At 38.5% G+C, this 19,930-nt stretch overlaps 1 protein-coding gene across 1 annotated transcript in view; it reads right to left on the bottom strand.

The window, feature by feature from the left end:
• Nucleotides 1-919: 919 nt before the first annotated feature.
• LOC136864362 (myosin-4) overlaps nt 920-19,930 on the bottom strand; it is a 635,412-nt gene continuing 616,401 nt past the window's right edge. Inside the window, exons 11-13 of the mRNA XM_067141261.2 lie at nt 15,653-15,857; nt 9,972-10,060; nt 920-1,579 (exon numbers count right to left, since the gene is read on the bottom strand). Coding sequence (XP_066997362.2) covers nt 9,980-10,060; nt 15,653-15,857 — 286 coding nt within the window. The 3' untranslated portion in view covers nt 920-1,579; nt 9,972-9,979. The remainder of the gene's footprint in view (nt 1,580-9,971; nt 10,061-15,652; nt 15,858-19,930) is intronic.

Here is a 19,930-nt window from a genome sequence, read left to right as displayed (position 1 = left end):
TTATGAGGATACTTATATCTTAAAAACTTAAGATGTTACAGACATGAAAATTGGTATTTGGCATCTCCTTTTTTAAATAAACATTTTTGTTTTCGGAAAATACACTTAGGTCCGGTGAGTGTTGGAGGATTGATCAAGGGGTGGAATTCTTTTTATGTGGATACTTATGTATCTCTCACAAATTGAAGATGTTACAGATGTGGAAATAGGTATTTGGAATCTCCTTTAAAAATAAAGAAACCTGTATTTATTTTTTCGGCTTGAGAGAAGACTGGTTCTCACATGTACAGTTCTGTCGCATGGTCGTCTTAGCCCCAAAAGGTAATACCACAAACATGGTTTACAAAGAATTTCTGGGGTAAATGAAACTCAATTTTTGGGCAAGTTTTTATACTTTAGGAATTTTTAGGTAATGCCTTAGTACAATGCCGAGGAACGATTACTTTGATCAAATTACGAAATCCACGCGAAGCGAAGCTGCAGGTAATTGCTAGTCTTTTTATCACATCACATCAAGGATGAAGGGTCAAGGTCGAGATGGCCTACGCTCCTGATTATTTTGGAAGCAGAAAGGAATTCGTTGGGGTCTGAGAAGAAAATGATGACGAGCTGAGATTGATCACGAGAGAGTTCGTTTATCTGAAGACAGCAGTTTATGAAGGTGTTGAGATCATTTACTTTAAATTCTTTACAAAAACCGTTTAAAAATAAAACCTGCTGCAATATAAGTTCTGCAGTGACATGTCTTTACCTGTTTCACATGTTCAAAAAATGTTTACGTATGTGCTGTAGTGAGTAAGTAGCTGCGAGCACTCAAGCTATGAACTCTTCCTCTGATTTAATCTCAGTATCATACACCAGGCTCTTCAAAGTGCACCTATACATGAAAGTTGAGCAAGGAGAAGTCAGGACAATAAGCTATGGTTTTTCAAAATATATTTCGGTTTCCTCTAATATACCTTGAAGTTTGCGTATTGAATTTTCTTACATCCGATATAGTAAATTTAAACAAACTTTGTCTGAAACTGTCTTTTTAATTACAAGCTGGAAGCATGTATTTGGAGAGACACTGTACTTATTACAGATTATGAATAATTCTTAGTAATTTAACAATAGCTGTTAATAACTTAACAATAACAATAACTAGAAAAAATATATTTCTTATATTGAAATACCATGCCACCCATGTTGGTACATTGGTACACATTGCACATTTTCTGAAACAATAGTTTCAAATCTTGTTAGTGAATTATTAACTGAAGTAAATAAACCTAATATATTTCAGCTTATGTGAATAATACCAAAATGATTATCAGCCTATTAACCAGCTCTATAAACTAAAAATATAGTATTTCACAATACAGTATAAACTTTACATACATTTTTCATGATAAATTATAAACATTTCATTTTCACAGTCACATTTCTATATACTTTCAAAAGTACCATCACAAACCAAGGAATATCCATAAGTGCCGGCATGTCCTATTGGAAACTTCCTGGTGCATCATGAAATAAGTCTTGTTATGCGAGAGCAACTCATGAAGTGCTAAAGACAGCAGTTCATTTTGGAACACACCTGAAAACAGTGAAAACATTTATGAAAGTCTTATCTTAAAGAGGAAAGAAAACTAAATTAACATGGACATCAAAATTTTCTTTAAATGCAAAAACTAATCGCCTACAATGAAGGTGAGATCCTGCGATGGACTGAAAATGTCACAAGAAAGGATAGGATTTAAAATCGTGACATTAGGGACAGAACGTTTATTCAACAGAGGAAACATGAAGAGAGAATCATTCTATAACTGGAGGATGCAACAAGAATAGAAAAGAACAGAGTACATGGAAGAGATTAATGGAAAATTGACAAATGAAAAACATTTACCATGCTGGAAAATTACCAGAAAGTAACAGACAGGATGAAAAGAGTAGGTGCAAAGGTAGGTATATTGAAGCTACCAGGAGCTTAGAGACTATAAACATAATCCAACTGAGAGGAAATGACAAAGATCATGACTAACTCCTTGATAAAATTAAGTGGACTTTTATGTAAGGTGGAAGTGCACCAATTCCTTTTAAACAATTTTTAATAGAAGTATCTTCAACAACTATCAAAGACAAGACGTAACAGATGACAATTATTGTTGTAGTGAATCATGAAGTTTTGAGTGTAAATAAGCAATCAGTGTACGTTTCAACCTCCTTATCCCTATCATAGTGGAATATTCAGCTGTGGTTTAAATTACAACAATGCATTGTCATATTAACCCTTTCCCACGGACTATCACCGACTCATGGTCTTGCGAAACCTATAGTAATAAATTGCTTGACGGGTGTAGTGGTGGAGAACCCTGACTAAATAATTTATTCTGTAAAAACCACTTAAGATATTTGTTTCAAACTTTGCAACAAGGGAAAATACACTATACTTATTCCAAAATGATACAATGAGATCACCTAATTACATTCAGGACCCCCCCCCCCGGTTTGTAATGATACATCAAGAAGCATACAACATGGTGCATGTTCAATTACTGGTTCTTAAAGTCAGTCTGAATTGCTCGACCTGATAGGGCTCCTTTTTTGTACTGCAGAGAATGCAGGACTTCACCCTGAATCCCCCAATTTATTTTAAATTCAGGATCAGTCGGATGAAGATATTTAGATAGAAAATCATACTGCCGCTCTGACATATGAATTATAAACTTTTTCCCCTGCAGGGGATTGGAAGACAAACTGACAGTTGGAATATTACGTAATTACGTAGAGGCCTATAGTCCAAAACAAAATTAACAGGAGGATTAAAACTGATTTGTTCTAGCAGGCTTAATATTTTAACAGGAGATGGTACCTGAATGAGCATTTCCTGTCCTGTGCATTTCCTGTCCTCACGTTCATCTGTTCCAACTGCTTCCCACACCATTTTTGTTATTTTTTCTAGAACTTCAAATTCACTACCATTGCATTCGTCAACATATTAATCTAATTTGTAACAAATATCCTCTTTGCTCAACTGGTTATGTGCAGCCATGTTGCTGCAATGTGTTTACATTCAGTCAGCTGTCTGTTCTATCTAATAAAATGTATTAAAAAACACTATTTTAGCATTCCATGCTTGTCGGTTGTATCTAGGAAGTGTAGGGAATTTACTGGTTCCAAAGAATTGGATGTTTAGCAAACAGATGGCAGAGGAGACAGATGGCAGAGGAGGTCAGTTTGAAAGTCTAGTACGCTTTACTACGCAGCCCGCGGGAGACAATGCGAGACTCCGGTACGCAACCCATGGGAAAGAGTTAAATTACTTTGAAAGCAATTCCTTCATGCATAAAACGAACTCTTACAAATACTCAAGTATTTATTAATCCTACTATTCAATACTTCAGTATCTTTTAAGTTGAGTGTTAATTAACTAGGCATGTTTCAACTCTCCGAGTTATCTTCAGCAAAGATATTGAATTAAAATAACATTAAGGTTAAAATTGCCATGCGTGAATTATACATTAAAATGTTTGCTTAACCCATTACTGCCCACTGGGTCTAAAATGACCCAGTGAATTTAAAATTATATTAGTAACTGTCTATCCATTTTTGACGTTTGTTACCCGGTCTGCTTCACTCTCTATAATGCACTTTGCATATTGTCACTCTTGGTACACTGTAGGCAATTTTCATTCTTGAGCTAGATGTGCAAGTGTGGTGAGTCGAAAAGTCTTCTCCAGCTAGCATGTCCAGCTTCAGTAAGTACAGCTGAACTTGTTTAAGTTCATTATCATTGAATAATATATTTTGCATTTGTATACTACTGAGATTATTTAGCATATATAAAATCTATTGCACATCTTATGGTTTAATGGCTATAACTGGCCGAATTATGGATGGGTCGAAAACGGCCCAGTGGGCAGGATGTAAAAGTAACATTTTTGTTGAAGTTGGGTAGTTATGAATATCATGCACTCTTATCATGCCATATCATTATTACATAATTGCAGCATTTATGTAAGATTAGAGCAAATATTTTAGAAATATGAATTCTATGATCACTGCTGTATTTAGGAATTCACAGTAAAAAATATCACAGTCATTCTGAATATCTCATCTGTTACATGCCATATTTACTGACCTAATTCCAATTCATTTCTTTTCCTGTTTATAATGGCCTATCAACTCATGAAGTAATAGCACTGCTAGAAGAGGAATATATTCCAGGTGATATTGATATCTACATCTTGCCTCCAGATGATCAGGGAGTCGACACAGATGGTGACTCCGGAGAAGATGAATGCAACGACCCAGACCGTTTGAGTCGTGGGCAATTGGAAGCCTCTGCAGAAATTATCAGTGGTGCAAATGAAACTGTTGAAAATATTCATCCATGCTTCGCAGCTCCTTCGGCAGACAAAGAGACTGTCTTTACAGGTACACAGGGATCCAAAGGGGGACCAATGCACCAGCATCCAAAAAAGGCAGGAACAAATAGGATATGGAAACTAGGGGATTCCATAACTGCTCCCCATAAAAACTTTTTACCATGCTGTGTACCACCGCTTACTGTGAGTGAAAGAAGTCATCCAGTTGATTTTTTTAAAACTATACTTACATGACGAACTTATCCTTGATATAGTGAAGCACACGGTTATGTATGCAGTTTCTAAGAATAATCCAACTTTTGCAGCGTCTCTTGCAGATATGCATACATTTATTGGTATATTGTTATTAATTGGTTACGCAGTACTGCCCAGACAACTAATGTATTGGGAGACACAAAATGATGTACATAATGACTTAGTGTCAAATGCAATGAGACGTAACAGTTTTGAAGAAATTTTCCGATATCTTCATGTAGCAGACAACAGTAGTCTTCCTGCAGGAGACAAGATGGGTAAAGTCCGACCTATGCTAAATTATTTGAATGAGTCCTTTTAAAAATCTTTCCCAGCCTGAGTCCCGGACCTCATCAACATTTGCAGTGTAGAAGGAGAGTTGAAGATCCTATCCAGACCAATGCAGCTCAACATATTATTCTCACTGATTAGCCGCGTAGCAGATGTGCCCAGTACTCCAACAAAACAGTGAAAGCCTGTAAGAAGTGCTCTGTTCCACTGCATGACAAGTGTTTTGCAGCTTTCCATCATATGTAATTCCTGTGTATTGTGAAACCTCAAAAATTTTAAACAGTTAATGTGAAACAATTTTTAAAACTAATTCAGAACAAGTGAATTCTGAGTAATAAGTGTTATTTTTAACTCTGTTAGATAAGAATATACTTATTTTGTTCAAGATTATTCCTGCATTTAAAATAATTAATCATAAAATCTTGATCACAACTACATAAGAGGTCATGCCCACTGGGTCGTTTTCGACCCGTGCTATTTTCACCAAACAGAATACGCAATAACGTAAAATTTGTACTAATTGTCATGTTTGAGTCTCGTATACAAAATATAAGCATAAATGATCAAAATTAGCGGGAAAAAAGTTACGGGCATAAATGGGTTAATATTCATGATAAAGTAAGATATAAGATCCAGTTGGGCATATTATATTTTATGTTAAGATTAACAATGTTGTAATGCATCACCCTCTTGTCAATATATAAAAGTTCTATTCTTTTCTGTCCAAATGCCTCTGGAGTCTATTTTAATTCAACGTCTTTACTGAAGATGAATCAGAGAGTTGAAACAGGTCTAGTTAACACACTTAAGATGATATTTATGTATTGAATAGAAGGATTTATAAATACTTTTAAATTTGTACGAGTTCAACCATCAATATGGAGAAATTAATTTTATAGTTAATACATAAAATGGGGTAAAAATACCATTTGCAACACCAGGTTTGTAAGATATGTTTTAACTTGGTTATTTGAGAGCTACACAAAACTTAGCACTTAATCTAAAATGACATTGCCTGACGAAAAAATTGAAGCACCTAGAAGGGGAAGAGGAAACTAAAGGACACATTCAGAGTGTATGCGATGTTATTTGATTGATGATTGTTTAAAGGGGCCTAACATCTAGGTCATCAGCCCCTAATGGTACGAAATGAGACGAAATGAAATGACAAATTTAAAAGCCAAAATCCTCCATTGACCGTGCGTGAGGATGAAGAATGAATGGATGGATTTGAATTTAAAACGAACAGTGGAACCGACCCTCAGCGCCTCACATGCACAGAAGCTGGTGTTAAACAATAGTATAACTGACCAAGGGACTGCTTCTATAGCACAATACTGAATCGATGATGCTTGTAGTCGAAAGGAGTCCAAAATCCAAGTCATCGGCCACTCATAATGGTACTTATCACTAGAAAAGTAGGACCATGTTATTTGTTATGTTGCAGTACTAATCAACAGTAGCGTAGACTTGCGGTATTCCATACATTATGGTACTACTCACAGGTAATGAAATTCGGACATGTATTACAGACCTAGTGTGTTTTTCACATTGCGGCACCATTGAAAGGCAACGCAAACCTATGGTGTTCATCACCTAAGTGTACTAACCACATGGACTCCTATCCCGTGGTGTTCCTCATATAGTGGGTGCTAATCATAGTCACGCCAGAACCATGGGTTCTGTCATCCCATGGTGTCGCTCGTATAGTGCTACTAATCACAGGTACTTGAAAAGCCGCCGCGCTCTCGTTTGCTACTTATCACAAACCTATTTCATACCTAATATAGTGGTACTACGCACAAGGAAAAGCGACCCATTGTGTTCCCCGCGTGGTGGTACTAATCACAAGGAGTTTCATGGTTCTAATATAATCATCCCTTGGATGCCCCTTTTAGTCGCCTCTTACGACAGGCAGGGGATACCGTGGGTGTATTCTTTGTGTCCCCCATCCACAGGGGGTTGTGTGTTTGGTCCGTGAGAGGTATTTTATTTCCCTCAAGTCCGCTGGCAAGCCGGTTAGGACCCCCCTATCCGCTCCCTGGGATGCGCCACGTGGGAGTATCACCTCTCCCCCTGCTACGCCAGCGTAGTAGGTTCGTGGCGATGTTATTTCAGCGATTACAAAATCCAGTCAAATTTAGAAAAGAACTTGGCAGTACAAGCCCACTTAGCAGTATAATGTTGCAATCCTCTGGTCTGGATTCATGCACGGATTCGGTTGGGAAGGGTGTAAAAACCGTTCTATCCTCACCCGAGGCAAGCTGGCCCATAACTGTTGTAATTTATCCTTTATATTCCGGACACTGGCACTAGGACGGAGTTGACGTCCAAGCTAGTCCCATACATTCTATCGGGACATATCTGATGCGATCTTGCTGGCCACAGGAGTGCCTCAACATCATGCAGGCTGTTTATAGACACGTGCCATCCGTGGACAAGCATTATCCTGTTGAAAAATGGCACGCGATACTGTTGCACAAGAGGCAACGTGAGGATGCAGGATGTCCGTAACATACCGCTGTGCCGTCAGAATTCCCTTGATCACTACGAGCTGTGACATTAAGTCATATCCGAAAGCTCTCCATACCATGACGTCTGGAGTCAACACCGCTGTGCGTCGCCAAAACGTTTGATGTATTGGACCTCTCTCCAGGCAGCAGTCATACTCCAAAAGCAGCCATGTGTGTTGTGGTGTTAATGGCAGCCTACACAAAGGGCGGCAATTCCCTAGTCTGGCTGCTGCTAGTCTCCGACCAATGGCGTGGGATGACAATGTTGCAGGGAGTCCATACTTGTTCTCAGATGGCAGGTGCAGATTTGAACAGGTTACAATGCGCTTGGTGCACAATACAGAGATACTTCCTTGTGGTAGTCAGACGTGATCGACCGGAACATGGACGATTAGTATGCCTGCCCTCACGTTCCCATATGCAATCCAACATTGGGCCACTGTCACATCCAAATGCCCCACAAATCTGGAGATAGCGAGCTTAGACCAGCCGGCCAAATGAAAGATCTGCAATGAAGCCCCTTTCAAACTCTTGTCAGGTCCTGATAACTCTGTCTCGCACGAGTACACAGCATCTTGGTGTCCTTCACTGATCACTCAACATATGACTGTGCACCCCGCTTATATACCTTATGAGGCCTGTAACACTAAATACAAACACCACCAATGCACTCTGATGGCCATTCTGTCACAGAATTGCAACTCTATTTACATACCCGCCGATGGTGTGTACATGTACGAAGATATGTTAATATCCGACCATTTATTCTGGGTGCTTTCAATTTTTTTTGTCAGTGTATAAATACTGTATGGACATCTCAGAAGAAATACTAAAAATACAGAACAATTTGTTTGGCTAAGAGCATCACAGCAAGTACTGGTAGTTCATTCAGTTGGTCATTCTGTCACTCCGTTGGCAAGGTGACAATGGGAGTTGAATCAAACTGACCAGTATGCAAAGCTTGCCAATTCTGAGAGAACATTTAATTGCAGATGAAGCTACCCAGCGATAGCTGCACGTTTTAATCAGTGATCTGAATTTACGACTATTTCCCAGGTGGCAGATTCCTTATCAGTTGTTCACCTACCCTTTTCTGACACGATTTCCAAGAACTTTGAAATTTATCGAACATTGATCTTGATAAATTAATCAATTCCCATTCCCTAATTCCTCTTCCTATAAATTCATATTTACCCCAATTTGTCCTCATGAATTCCAACTTCATCTTCATATTGTGATCTTTCCTACTTTTAAAGACGCCACTCAAACTTATTCGTCTACTAATATCATTCTACACCATTTCTCCGCTGACAGCTCGGAACATACCACTTAGTCTAGCAGCTCTTCTTTCTCCCAATTCTTCCCAACCCAAACTTTGCAACATTTTTGTAATGCTACTCTTTTGTCGGGAGTCTTGAGTATCAAAAAATCAGAATTTTATTGTTAGGTCTAGTAGGAAACTTAAGGAAAAAGGAAATTTAAAAAATCGATGAATTCCAGTATTAGTGTATTCAACTTTCCTTGAACCAACTTTTCCTTGTGTAAGTGAACACACGAAAAGAAAAGGGGTTTGATTGTAGTTGCCAGGCATATATAATGCTGCTATATGGAAGGTTACTGGCTATTTTTCTCTTTCTTCTTTCACCAAAACACAGCAACAGTACATCACCAAAAATTCATTAGATGCAATAGGTGCTGTATTTACAGAGGAAACAGGAGTGATCAGCACTGGATTGACATGGGCAAAAAACCTAGTCTGCATTCCTTGAAATTGTTATTTTTGGAGCAACCTGAGAACAATCAATAAGTAATCTGGAAAACAGTATGGAAAACAGTATGGAAGGGGAGATATCCTGAACATTGTAATAAGAGTAAGTTTATTATTTCCAATATGATGGCTACTTGGCAGATAATGGAGAACATTCTCAGCGTCTTCTGTGAAACAGCAATATTTTCAATGAGAAATGTACTTCTAACCAGTGTTTTTATCCTGGAGGTCTGGAATAGTATTAAGTACCAGCACCATTTTTCTGAAATTGCAATCTGTGGACAGTAACATTTATCATGGATATTCCACCAGATCATACTGTGTTCACAATATTTTTCAGTTTTGATTACTTCCAGGATGGTAACCAGTTTTCCTATTAGGTGTCATAGGTTGGTATGCAACCAAAAACTGGAAAGTTACGCACTCTTTCTATTGCCTCCGATATCGCTATCAGTTCTATATCGAGACAGGAGTTGGCCGGAATTCACTCTAGTGTTAAATTGGTCTAAATTCAAGCCGTTCGATCATTGTTGAAAAGGAGTAAAATAAGATTTTTGCTTCCACTGATGATTCATTAGTCTACCAAAGAGAATTTTAGGTTATTTTTCATAAATGGAAATCATGAATCGAATGATGCATCAAATTCTCCCAATAGGATAATAATCAGAAGGCTACTTGCAGGAAGAACAGTTATCAGTATGATTATGCCTGAGAGGAATATTCTATTTCAATCACCATGACTTCTCTTATTCAGTATCTTACTTGTTGCCTGTAAGAAATACCAAGGTAACTTACTGTTCATTTCAATGGTCGATGTTTTGCTGAATCCTGTTTTCCCATTCAGCTATCAAAGCATTTCTTTTTCTGGCATTTCGATGGGATGGCTGAAACAGAAAACATTTTTAGTAAGTCGTTAATATAAACCAAAAGGGCTAGCTAAATACAATGCATTACATCAAATTGGTAGGAATGATTTGACATTAACACACAAAAGGACGGAATGCTTGATGTGGTCTTCTGTTAAGAACCACATATATTCCTAATATTCTAAAGAAAGTTATATTTTATTCTGCTTTTAGTGCAAGTAACTATAATCATTTCACATGTATAGTCTAACATTAGCATATATCATTACAGAATTATACCTTTCAGCCTGCAGCAGTCTGAATTAATTGAGCACCTTCACAATCATCCATTTCCACCACACCTCTGAAGTCATTAGAAACAGTAACTGTAGTCCTGGTCTCCCTCTACTACTATTACCCTCCATGGCCAAGTCCATTACTATCCCAGGTAACCTATCCTCGATTTGCCTCAACTGACCCCATCACTGAAGTCGTTTTACACATACAGCTTCATTCATAGAGTTAATTCCTAATATAATCTTCACCTCTTCATTCCAAGTACCCTCCTGCCATTGGTCCCACCTGTTTGTACCAGCAATCATTCTTGCTGCTTTCATATCTTTCTTCCAAATTATGAATTGAATAAGATACCCTGAGTCCAACCAGCTTTCACTCCTATGTGCAATATCAGTATGAAAACAGAATACACAGGTAAGGTCATCAGCGAGTTCATTCTTAGAGAATACTGTTGACGACAAATACGTTCCCATTGCACTACTTTTGCTGCACCTCAATTTAATTCCACTTACTCTTTACTCACGAGAGAATACTCATCCTACATACAGGAAATGATCCACCAGTTTCAGTTTTGTATTTCTTACGCGACATTTCATGCTCTTAAATTTCTACCCAACCAACATAACTACAGCCTTGGAAATTCGAACTTTCATATCATACTTGCTGCATCTATTTTCATGCTCCAAGATATTAGATTGCACGTTTTTAGCACGGTCTGCCATCAAGACCAAATCCTCAGATTAGGCTGAACTACTTATTACATATCCACCCAACCGTATCCTTCCCTGCCACTTCGTAGCTTTCAGTAAATTGTCCATTCGTACCTCTCCTGCGAACCATGTGACCTTGCCATGGTGAGGAGCCTTTTGCATCCCAAGCGAAGCAGATAGCCGAGCCTTACATGCAACCATATCGGATGGGTATCTGTCGAGAGACCAGACTAATGAATGGTTCATGGAAAGGAGGGTAGCTGCCTTACGAAAGTTGCAAGGGCGGCAGTCTAGATGATTGACTGATATGGCCTCGTAAAAATACTTAACATGGCTTAGCTATGTTTATACTGGTACACTGCTGAAAGCAATGGGAGAATTACAGCTGTAACTAACTCCCAAGGGCATGCAGTTCTCTCTGTATGAATAATGGCTTCCTCCCAGGTAAAATATTCTGAAGGTAAAATATTCCCCCATTTGGATCTCCGTGTGGGGGCTACACGAGAGTGGGCAATCATCAGGAAGATGGATACTAACATTCTGCGAGAGTTGGAGTGTAGAATGTTAGAAGTTTGAATCGTAGTGTGGTAGGCGAGAGAATCTGAACAGGGAAATGAATAGACAAAGTCAGATGTAATTTGTGTAGGTGAAGTACATTGGCAGGACGAACAGGGAAAATGCAGGAGTTGGTTTAATAATGAATAAGAAAATAAGGCAGCAGGTACGTTACTATGACCAGCATAGTGAAAGGTTTAACACTGTCAAGACAGACACCAAGCCAATGCCCACCACAGAAGTGCAGGTCTATATGCCTACTAGTTCAGCAAATGATGGTTAAATCTAGAATATATGAAGAGATGAAAGATTTAATACAATATTTAAAAAGGGACAAGAATCTAATTGTCACGCGAGACTGGAATGCAGTGGTAGGCCATTGAAGAGAAAGTAATGCAGTAGGAGAATTCTGATTGAGCAAAGGAATGAATGAGGAAGTCTGTTGGTTGAAGTTTTCACTGACCATAAATTTAGTCCTTGCTAATACTTAGTTCAAACATCACAAACAATGACTACATTTAGACAAGACCTGAAGACACTGGAAAGTATCAAGGAAGACTTCAGTATGATTAGGTAGAGCTTCAGAAGCCAGGTATTGGCTGGAGCAGACATGGACTGACCACAACGTGTTGGTCATTAAATGATATCTGAAGTTGAAGAAGTTGAAGAAAGGAAGGAATGCAAGGAAATGGGATCTAGACAAGTTGAAAGGAAAGAGTAAGATTATTTTAAGGAACATGTTGCACAAGGACTAAATGAACAGGCTGAAAGAAACACCATGGAGGAAGAATTGACAGTCGTGAAGAAGAGGTCAATAGGGCTACTGAAGAAAGGTTAGGAGAAAAGGAAAGATCAACTAAGAATCAATAGATAACTCAAAATACTGGACCTGATTGAAGAACAATGAAAGAACAAGAATGCAGAAAAAGAAAGAATGAGAAGGGCAGAAATGAAAACAGATAATTAAAGAATGAAGTATACAAAAAGTGAAGGACACCTAAGAAAGAATGGCTGAAAGAAAAGTGCAAAGATGGTGAAGGTTGTATGGTCCCAGTACAGGTACATGCTACATATAGGGAAAAAAAAAAAGGGGGAAACCTTTCGAGAAAGGAAAACTAGGTGAATGAATATTAAGAGATCAGATAGAAAACCACCACCAGGGAAAGAAGACAAGGCAGAAAGATGGCAAGAACTTATCCAACAGTTGTATCACGGGAAAGACTCCCGATATGGTTCTGGATTAAGAAGAGGCTGTTTATGCTAATAAATAGGAAAACCCAATTTTGAGGTCAGAATTAGACAGAGCTTAGAGACCTAAACAGGAATACAGCAACTGGAATTGATTACATACTTTCAGACTTAACTGCCTTAGGAGAAACCAGCATGTGGAGTTTATTCCTTTTAATGTGCAAGATGTAAGATACAGGAGAAGTGCAATCCAATTTTAGGCAGAATATCTTTATACTTGTTCCCAAGCAAGCAGGTGCTGACAAGTAAAAACTATCACTAAATGTCTGCAAAATATTATCGTATTATTTACAGAAGAACAAACACAGGTTCAAACCGAGTTGGGAGAACATCAATTTGGTTTCATAAGAAATGTAGGGACACATGAAGCAATCCTGACTTTACAGCTGATCTTAGAACACTGAATTAAGGATAAGCCCACATACATGGCATTCATAGATCTAGAAAAAGCATTTGATAATGCTATGGAATTCTGAAAGTGATCCGGTTCAGATACAGAGAAAGAATTTTCTACAATCTGTACAAAAGAATCAGTCTGCAGTGATAAGAATCTAGGCCTTTGAAAAAGAAACAGTAATCCAGAAAGGAATGAGGGAAGACTGCAGTTTGTCCTCCCTCCTTTTCAATGTTTATATAGAACAGGTGGTAATGGAAACCAAAGAGGAATTTGGAAATGGAATCACAATCCAAGAAGAGGAAATCAAAACCCTGAGATTTGACAATGTTATTCTATCTGAGTTTGCAGAAGATATGGAGATATTTCTTAATGGTATGGACCGAGTCTTGGGGTAAGAGTACAAGATGAAAATAAAAAGTCCAACACAAAGGTAATGGAGTGGAGTCGAACAAAGTCAAGTTATGCAGGAAATATTAGATTAGGAAATGAAGTCTTAAAGGAAGTAGATGAATAGGTGGGTAGTAAAATACCTAATGATGGCAAAAATAAGGAGGACCAGCACATGCAAGGAAAGCCTTAAGGAAAGAAATTTCGGACATGGATGAATTAGAATAAAAAGAAAGAGGTTTCTGAAGACTCATCTGGAGTGTGGTATAATATGGAAATGAAACTAGGACAATAACTAGCATAGAAAGAATAGAAGCTTTTTAAATGTCGTGTTACAGAAGAATGCTCAAGGTGAGATAGGCAGATTGAATCACAAATAAAGAGATACTGAATTGAATTTGTGAGAGGAATCTTTTTGCCTAGATTTGATGAGAAGAAGAGAGATTATAGGAGACATCTTAAGGCACCCAAGTCTTGTTCACCTTGTTTTTGAGGGAAGTATACACAGTAAGAACAGTAGGGGTATACCAAGGTTTGAATATAATAAGTAGATTAAAGCAAATTTAGGACGGAATAGTTACATAGAAATGAAAACGTTAACACAACATAGGGTGGTATCATTCAACAAGAAATCCAAGTGTACTTTGAACAGTAATGGTGAAAGGTTATAGCCTTATCTATTCATTAGATTAGATAAATTATTAGTATTTCCCACCTGTTTAATTACATTTTGGTTTCCATGGCTAGTCTTTCGTAACTTCACACTGAATTTTATTCTCGCACAATACACTACGTTCACATCTACCCTCTATCACTACCTGGACAACAATACTGCTGCACAATACACTGGGCAGAAGGGCAGAATCACAGCCAAGGTTCAGTTCAAGTCTGCATGGTACCATACTACCGTCCAAAAAAAAAATCTACTTAATTCTAATTCACATAATTACAGCCTCATTCTAAAAACTTCCTGAATGGAAGGTAGTCTATTCCACAGAGGAAAAAAAAAAAAAAGCTGGACATACTGGATCCCCAAAGATTACACCTGAATCTACTCTTGGGTTCCAGATAACTGTGACAATGGACATTACTTTAGGACAGTAAATACATATTACATTTTTGTCGGAAAGTGAAACAAGATGCAGCTGCTTCTTTCCTGTCCTTTTTCTCAATAATCTGGGGTCAGTACTGCTGCAGATTAAGGCATGTTTTACAAAGCCAGGTGCCCTTCCTGACACCAACTCTTTGTGGAGGAATTAATTCAATATTACATATTTCTGTGGTGGTTTGTTGTGTGATGTGCTTTGTGGAAGTGAAGATGTGTATTAAGAAAAAACCAAGTCCCTGAGCAAGAGGATTTATCCATATGTACTTCAAATCCTCTCTTCATTTGGGATCCAAACCCAAGTCCCCCTAAACTGAAAGCCAGCATGCTGACAATTCAGCAAAGGAGCCAGACAGAAACCAGATGGAGCGTTGCATATAAATAAGGTCATATGAACTATACTACAATGCTCTGCCAATATGTCAATTCTGACTATGTAAGAAGTCTATGTTCTACTGAACGTGTGTTCTGTAAGGTGCTTTGAAAAGAGACAACTTGTTAATATATCTCTAGTAGAAGATAGCGTTATCATCCATTGACATTCCCTTCATCAACACAATTTAAATGCAAATTTGGTTACAAGAAATCCTCATAGAAAGACTTTTTCACATTTGATCAAAATTGTTCAGAATTCATCAACGTGCCCTACTCTTATCTACTTATTTCAAATTACTTAACCCAACAAACATGGTTAACTTTCTAACATACCAAAATATCAAAAGTTTCTTTAAAGAAATTTTACAGTTGCCTGCAGACCAGACACCTCCCAATTTTCCTCACCTTGACTTTTTTTTTTAGAAAACTGATCCAGACCACTTAAATACATTTTGGAAAGCAACAATGACTTTTGTCCTAACAAATTAACAGTCTGCATCTACCCTTACATTAACCAGGAGCTACCAGATACTGTACTACAGAAAAGTATACATTACCTTGTCAAGAGAAGATTCTTTCTCTGCCATTGGGGAATTGTCTTCAGAATCCAGGAAGTTAGGATTTGATAACACGCTCCTTAGTCCTGAAGGTTTCTCCAAATCTCCATTCATATGATTAGAGTCTTCTTCATGTTCATCATCATCAGCACCAATGAAGAGGAGGTTTGGTTGGGACTGAGCAAACATGTGTGCTCTTTGTAATCTGGACAAAAAATAAAACTGCATAATCCTACTAGACTAGACTTCTGCAGTTTTTGTTTTAGAGCAAGGAAAAAATTAAAAGACAGTGCAAGCTGAATTTTTGTCTATACTTCCCTCACAAAGTTCCAAACTAGAAAAAGTTCTCCTTATAATTACCATGCAAGCATTAGAATTTTAGGCTATATTAAATCTTAGGACTTTTTCAATCACAGAAAATTAAATAACCCTTGAGCAATGGTGGCTTTACAGTTTCTGCTCTCTGTTGGCTGGGATCTGGTTTAGTGTTAGCTTCCAATGGGATTAAAGGGAGAGACCATTTTGAAGTCTTACCTTCAATTCTGAAAAACTCTTCAACAATCTAACTGTATTATGAAATGCAACTATTTCACAAATTAGGCCATGTAACTTATGTATCTCTAACTTTCTTTTCCCAGTATTTTAACATCTCACCAACATGCTGAAGGTTTTCTACTGCTGCTATATGCTTTACGTCGCACCGACAGATATGTCTTACGGCGACGATGGGATAGGAAAGGTTTAGGAATTGGAAGGAAGCGGCCATGGCCTTAAGGTACAGCCCCGGCATTTGCCTTGTGTGTAAATGGGAAACCACAGAAAACCATCTTCAGGGCCGCCGACAGTGGGGCTCGAACCCACTATCTCCTGATTACTGGATACTGGCCTCACTTACGCAACTGCAGCTATCGAGCTCGGTAGCTGAAGGTTTTCAGCAAGTATGGGAAAAGTGCTACGATTGGGTGGATAACAGCTGTGGTCTTCAGGTACAGCCGCAGCATTTGCCTGGAGTGAAAATGGGAAAACATGAAAATCATCTTCAGAGCTGCTGATGGTGGAATCTGAACCCACAATCTCCAGACAGCTATGTAACCCAAACCACACAGCAAACTCTCCTGGTGTACCTTTAATTGTTGGTAAGTCCTAAGAACCTCAATAATGAGTAAGGTAATTTATATGCAGTTACAAGAGGGTATCAAATACAAACTGGATTTTATTTTTTATTTCAATTCATTTATTGAAAAACACAATTCAATTAGAATGTATTTTTCCACATAGTTTCCTGCTTTGGAAATGCATTTGTCCCAGCATATGGGCAGCTTTTTGATGCCCTCGTCGTAAAAAAGAACAGGGTTGTGTCACCAGCCAGTTGCACACGAAGTCTTCCACACTCTCGTCATCTTCAAATTTTTGCCCTCCTAGAGCTTCCTTAAACAGCCCGAACAAATGGAAATCACAGGGCGATAAGTCTGGGCTGTAAGGAGGATGATTAAGTGTAGTCCAATGCGTTTCCTGTAGCTTGGAGACAGTTAAGGGCTGCAGTATGGGGCCGCACATTGTCGAATTGGTTGGTCTCTTCTTTTGCGGTGATATGCAACCCTTGCCTTAAACAGCTCACAGGAGTAAGCAGCATTCATTGCAAGTCACTCATGCAAAAAAAACCAGCAAAATGCCTTGCCGATCGAAAAAAAAAAAACTGTTGTAAAATCCTTGCCATCTAACAGGGTCTTGGCTTTCACTGGTGCTGCCTTTCCTTTCCTCCACCACTCCTTACAGGCATGCATCCTTGACAATGATCACCAAACTGTGCCATCAATCTGGTAAATTTTTGTTGCTGTAACTCCTTCATGAGCAAGAAATTTTGTAATTATGTGTTCCACAGTGGAGGGGTGCACCTGTTGCTCCGATATCTTGAGCGTTACTGACGAAACTGCGGGAAATATTTAACAGCACGCTCTCCTCACTCCTAACAGTCCCGTCTAAGAATAGTAGAAGCTCGGGGCCAGTCCTCCAACTGCTGATGTTCAGGAACAAAAATCCCATTTATATTTGATCGACCTTCGCACAATTATTGTTTAGTATTTGAAAATGCAATTTGAAAATGTTACAGTTGGCACTTTAGAACTGCTCTCTGAAGAGGCTTTATTGTAATATAAAGCAAAGAGAAGTTCATGATGGTGTAGTACTGCAGTACAGTAGTTTTTAACAACAAATGTCACTTAGTCTGAACCCAGGTGATCAGAGACAATGTGTCTGGGAAGGACCAGGTAATAGAACATTCCTAATACTGCTCTTAGCATCCAGTTAGGTGATGGCTCAATGTTCTGTGGTGGCATTATGGCATTATACAGGGTCATTGTACCCCCTCTAATGGTTAAGGATATATTAAATACCTTTAAGTACAGGGACATTTTCAACCAATAATGGACTTTATTTGTAACATTTCAGACTATATAATGGACAACAATTTACATTATTGCCTACTTTCGACTTTGCTACCACTGCTATATGGTCGCACCAAATGCTTCCTCAGACACAGCTGTAACATCCATTAGATCTTTCCAATGTCCCTTTTCCACTTACATGTAATCAAGTAAGGTTTTTCATTCTTTCTCCCCAACCATACCTGGTAATATTCTGGCTATTTTCATTCCTAAACCATGCATTTCCTATTATTAGTTGATTCCTCTGTCAGAAGTCTATTAACATTTCTCCTTCTTGATCCTTTTTGCCATATCCAAATTACTGCAGAATCTCTTCTCTTCCCAGTCTCTCTTCCCATTTGTGTGTTCATATCTCCCATTATAATGACATCCTTGTCTTCAGTGAGTTTCTCCATTTCATCAAGGAATTGTTCTGTATTCTCTTCTTTATTTCCAATTTGTGGAGCATATATTTGGAACAGATCTCTTGTTCCTGTCTCAAACTGTACTGTATTCTTACTATGATCATTTTGTCATTGATCTTCACCTCCTCCACATCCTTTCTAATAATCATTCCTATTCTATTTACTGCATCCTGTCTTTCACTGTAAAATAGCCTGTACCCTTCCTTCAGTTTTCTTCCCCCCACCCCTGTGATACTGCATATATCACACCCTGGCACTGTATTCAGAATAAGATTATTATTAAATTGATTAAGAGCCTCCGTGGCTCGCGCTGGCCTCTCACCGCTGGGTTTCGTGGTTCAAATCCCAGTCACTCCATGCAAGATTTGTGCTGGACAAAGAGGAGGTGGGACAGATTTTTCTCCAGGTACTCATTTTCCCTGTCATATTTAATTCCAGCAACACTCTCAGATATCATTCCGTTTCATCTGTCATCCATGAATCATTGCCCCAGAGGAGTGCAACAAGCTTCAGCAGCTGGCACAATTCCTATCCTCACTGCTTGATAGGGGCTTCATTCATTCCATTCCTGACCTGGTCGAATGACTGAAAACAGGCTGTGGATTTTCATTTTCGTTCAATGTATTATTATTATTATTATTATTATTATTATTATTATTATTATTATTAGGGGTGTGGTCTTGATACAACAAGAGGATCTTCCACTCATGATTGGCTGGCCGGGATCAATCTAGACGTACCATGCGAGAGGAAGAGGGAAGCCGAGGTCTATCTAGGCATGTGAGAAAACTGCGGAGAGAACTTTACTTTCGACTTTGGTAGGAAGAGGAGATTTAACTTTGGAGGAACGCGGTCTGATAATGTTTGTGGAATGTGAAGTGTGATAATAACCTACAACTGTGGAGTGCTTAGACACTTTGTATTGTATCACTTTTGGTAGCTTGGTACTATATGTTGGTGAAAGCTATGGGGTACTGTATCTCAGACATTCCATAATTCATGTTCTAGAACAGCAAGTGTGTGCTGCTCCAGTGAATGTACTGTGACGAGTTGGCAGGGTATTAAGGTAAATTAACACTAGATTGGTAGCGTCTATACTAAAATTTATTAACTACTGCTAATTATCACTTACATCTCGGTACACAGTCAGGATTCCCGACTACACACCCCTCTAGATCTTTCCTTCACGCAATTTTTTTTACTATCCATGCTACGACACTTTCTACTGTTCTTTTCTTTCTTCTGTTTTTCCAATCACAGAGTCTAAGAGTAAACAGGCAGACCAAATGGTGACGTCACCAGACTCCCTCAAATTCCAACATGGCGGACATGGTAGACATTACACTGCCCCCTCCTTAAAGCTGCTCCACGATACGGTGCTAGGCAATCCAGGTGAACAATCATCATCATCATCATCATCATCATCATCA

Source organism: Anabrus simplex, chromosome 2, assembly GCF_040414725.1.
Source record: "Anabrus simplex isolate iqAnaSimp1 chromosome 2, ASM4041472v1, whole genome shotgun sequence".
Lineage (NCBI taxonomy): Eukaryota > Metazoa > Arthropoda > Insecta > Orthoptera > Tettigoniidae > Anabrus > Anabrus simplex.
Note: the sequence above shows the minus strand (reverse complement) of the source record. Positions and strands in the feature narration are given on the sequence as shown.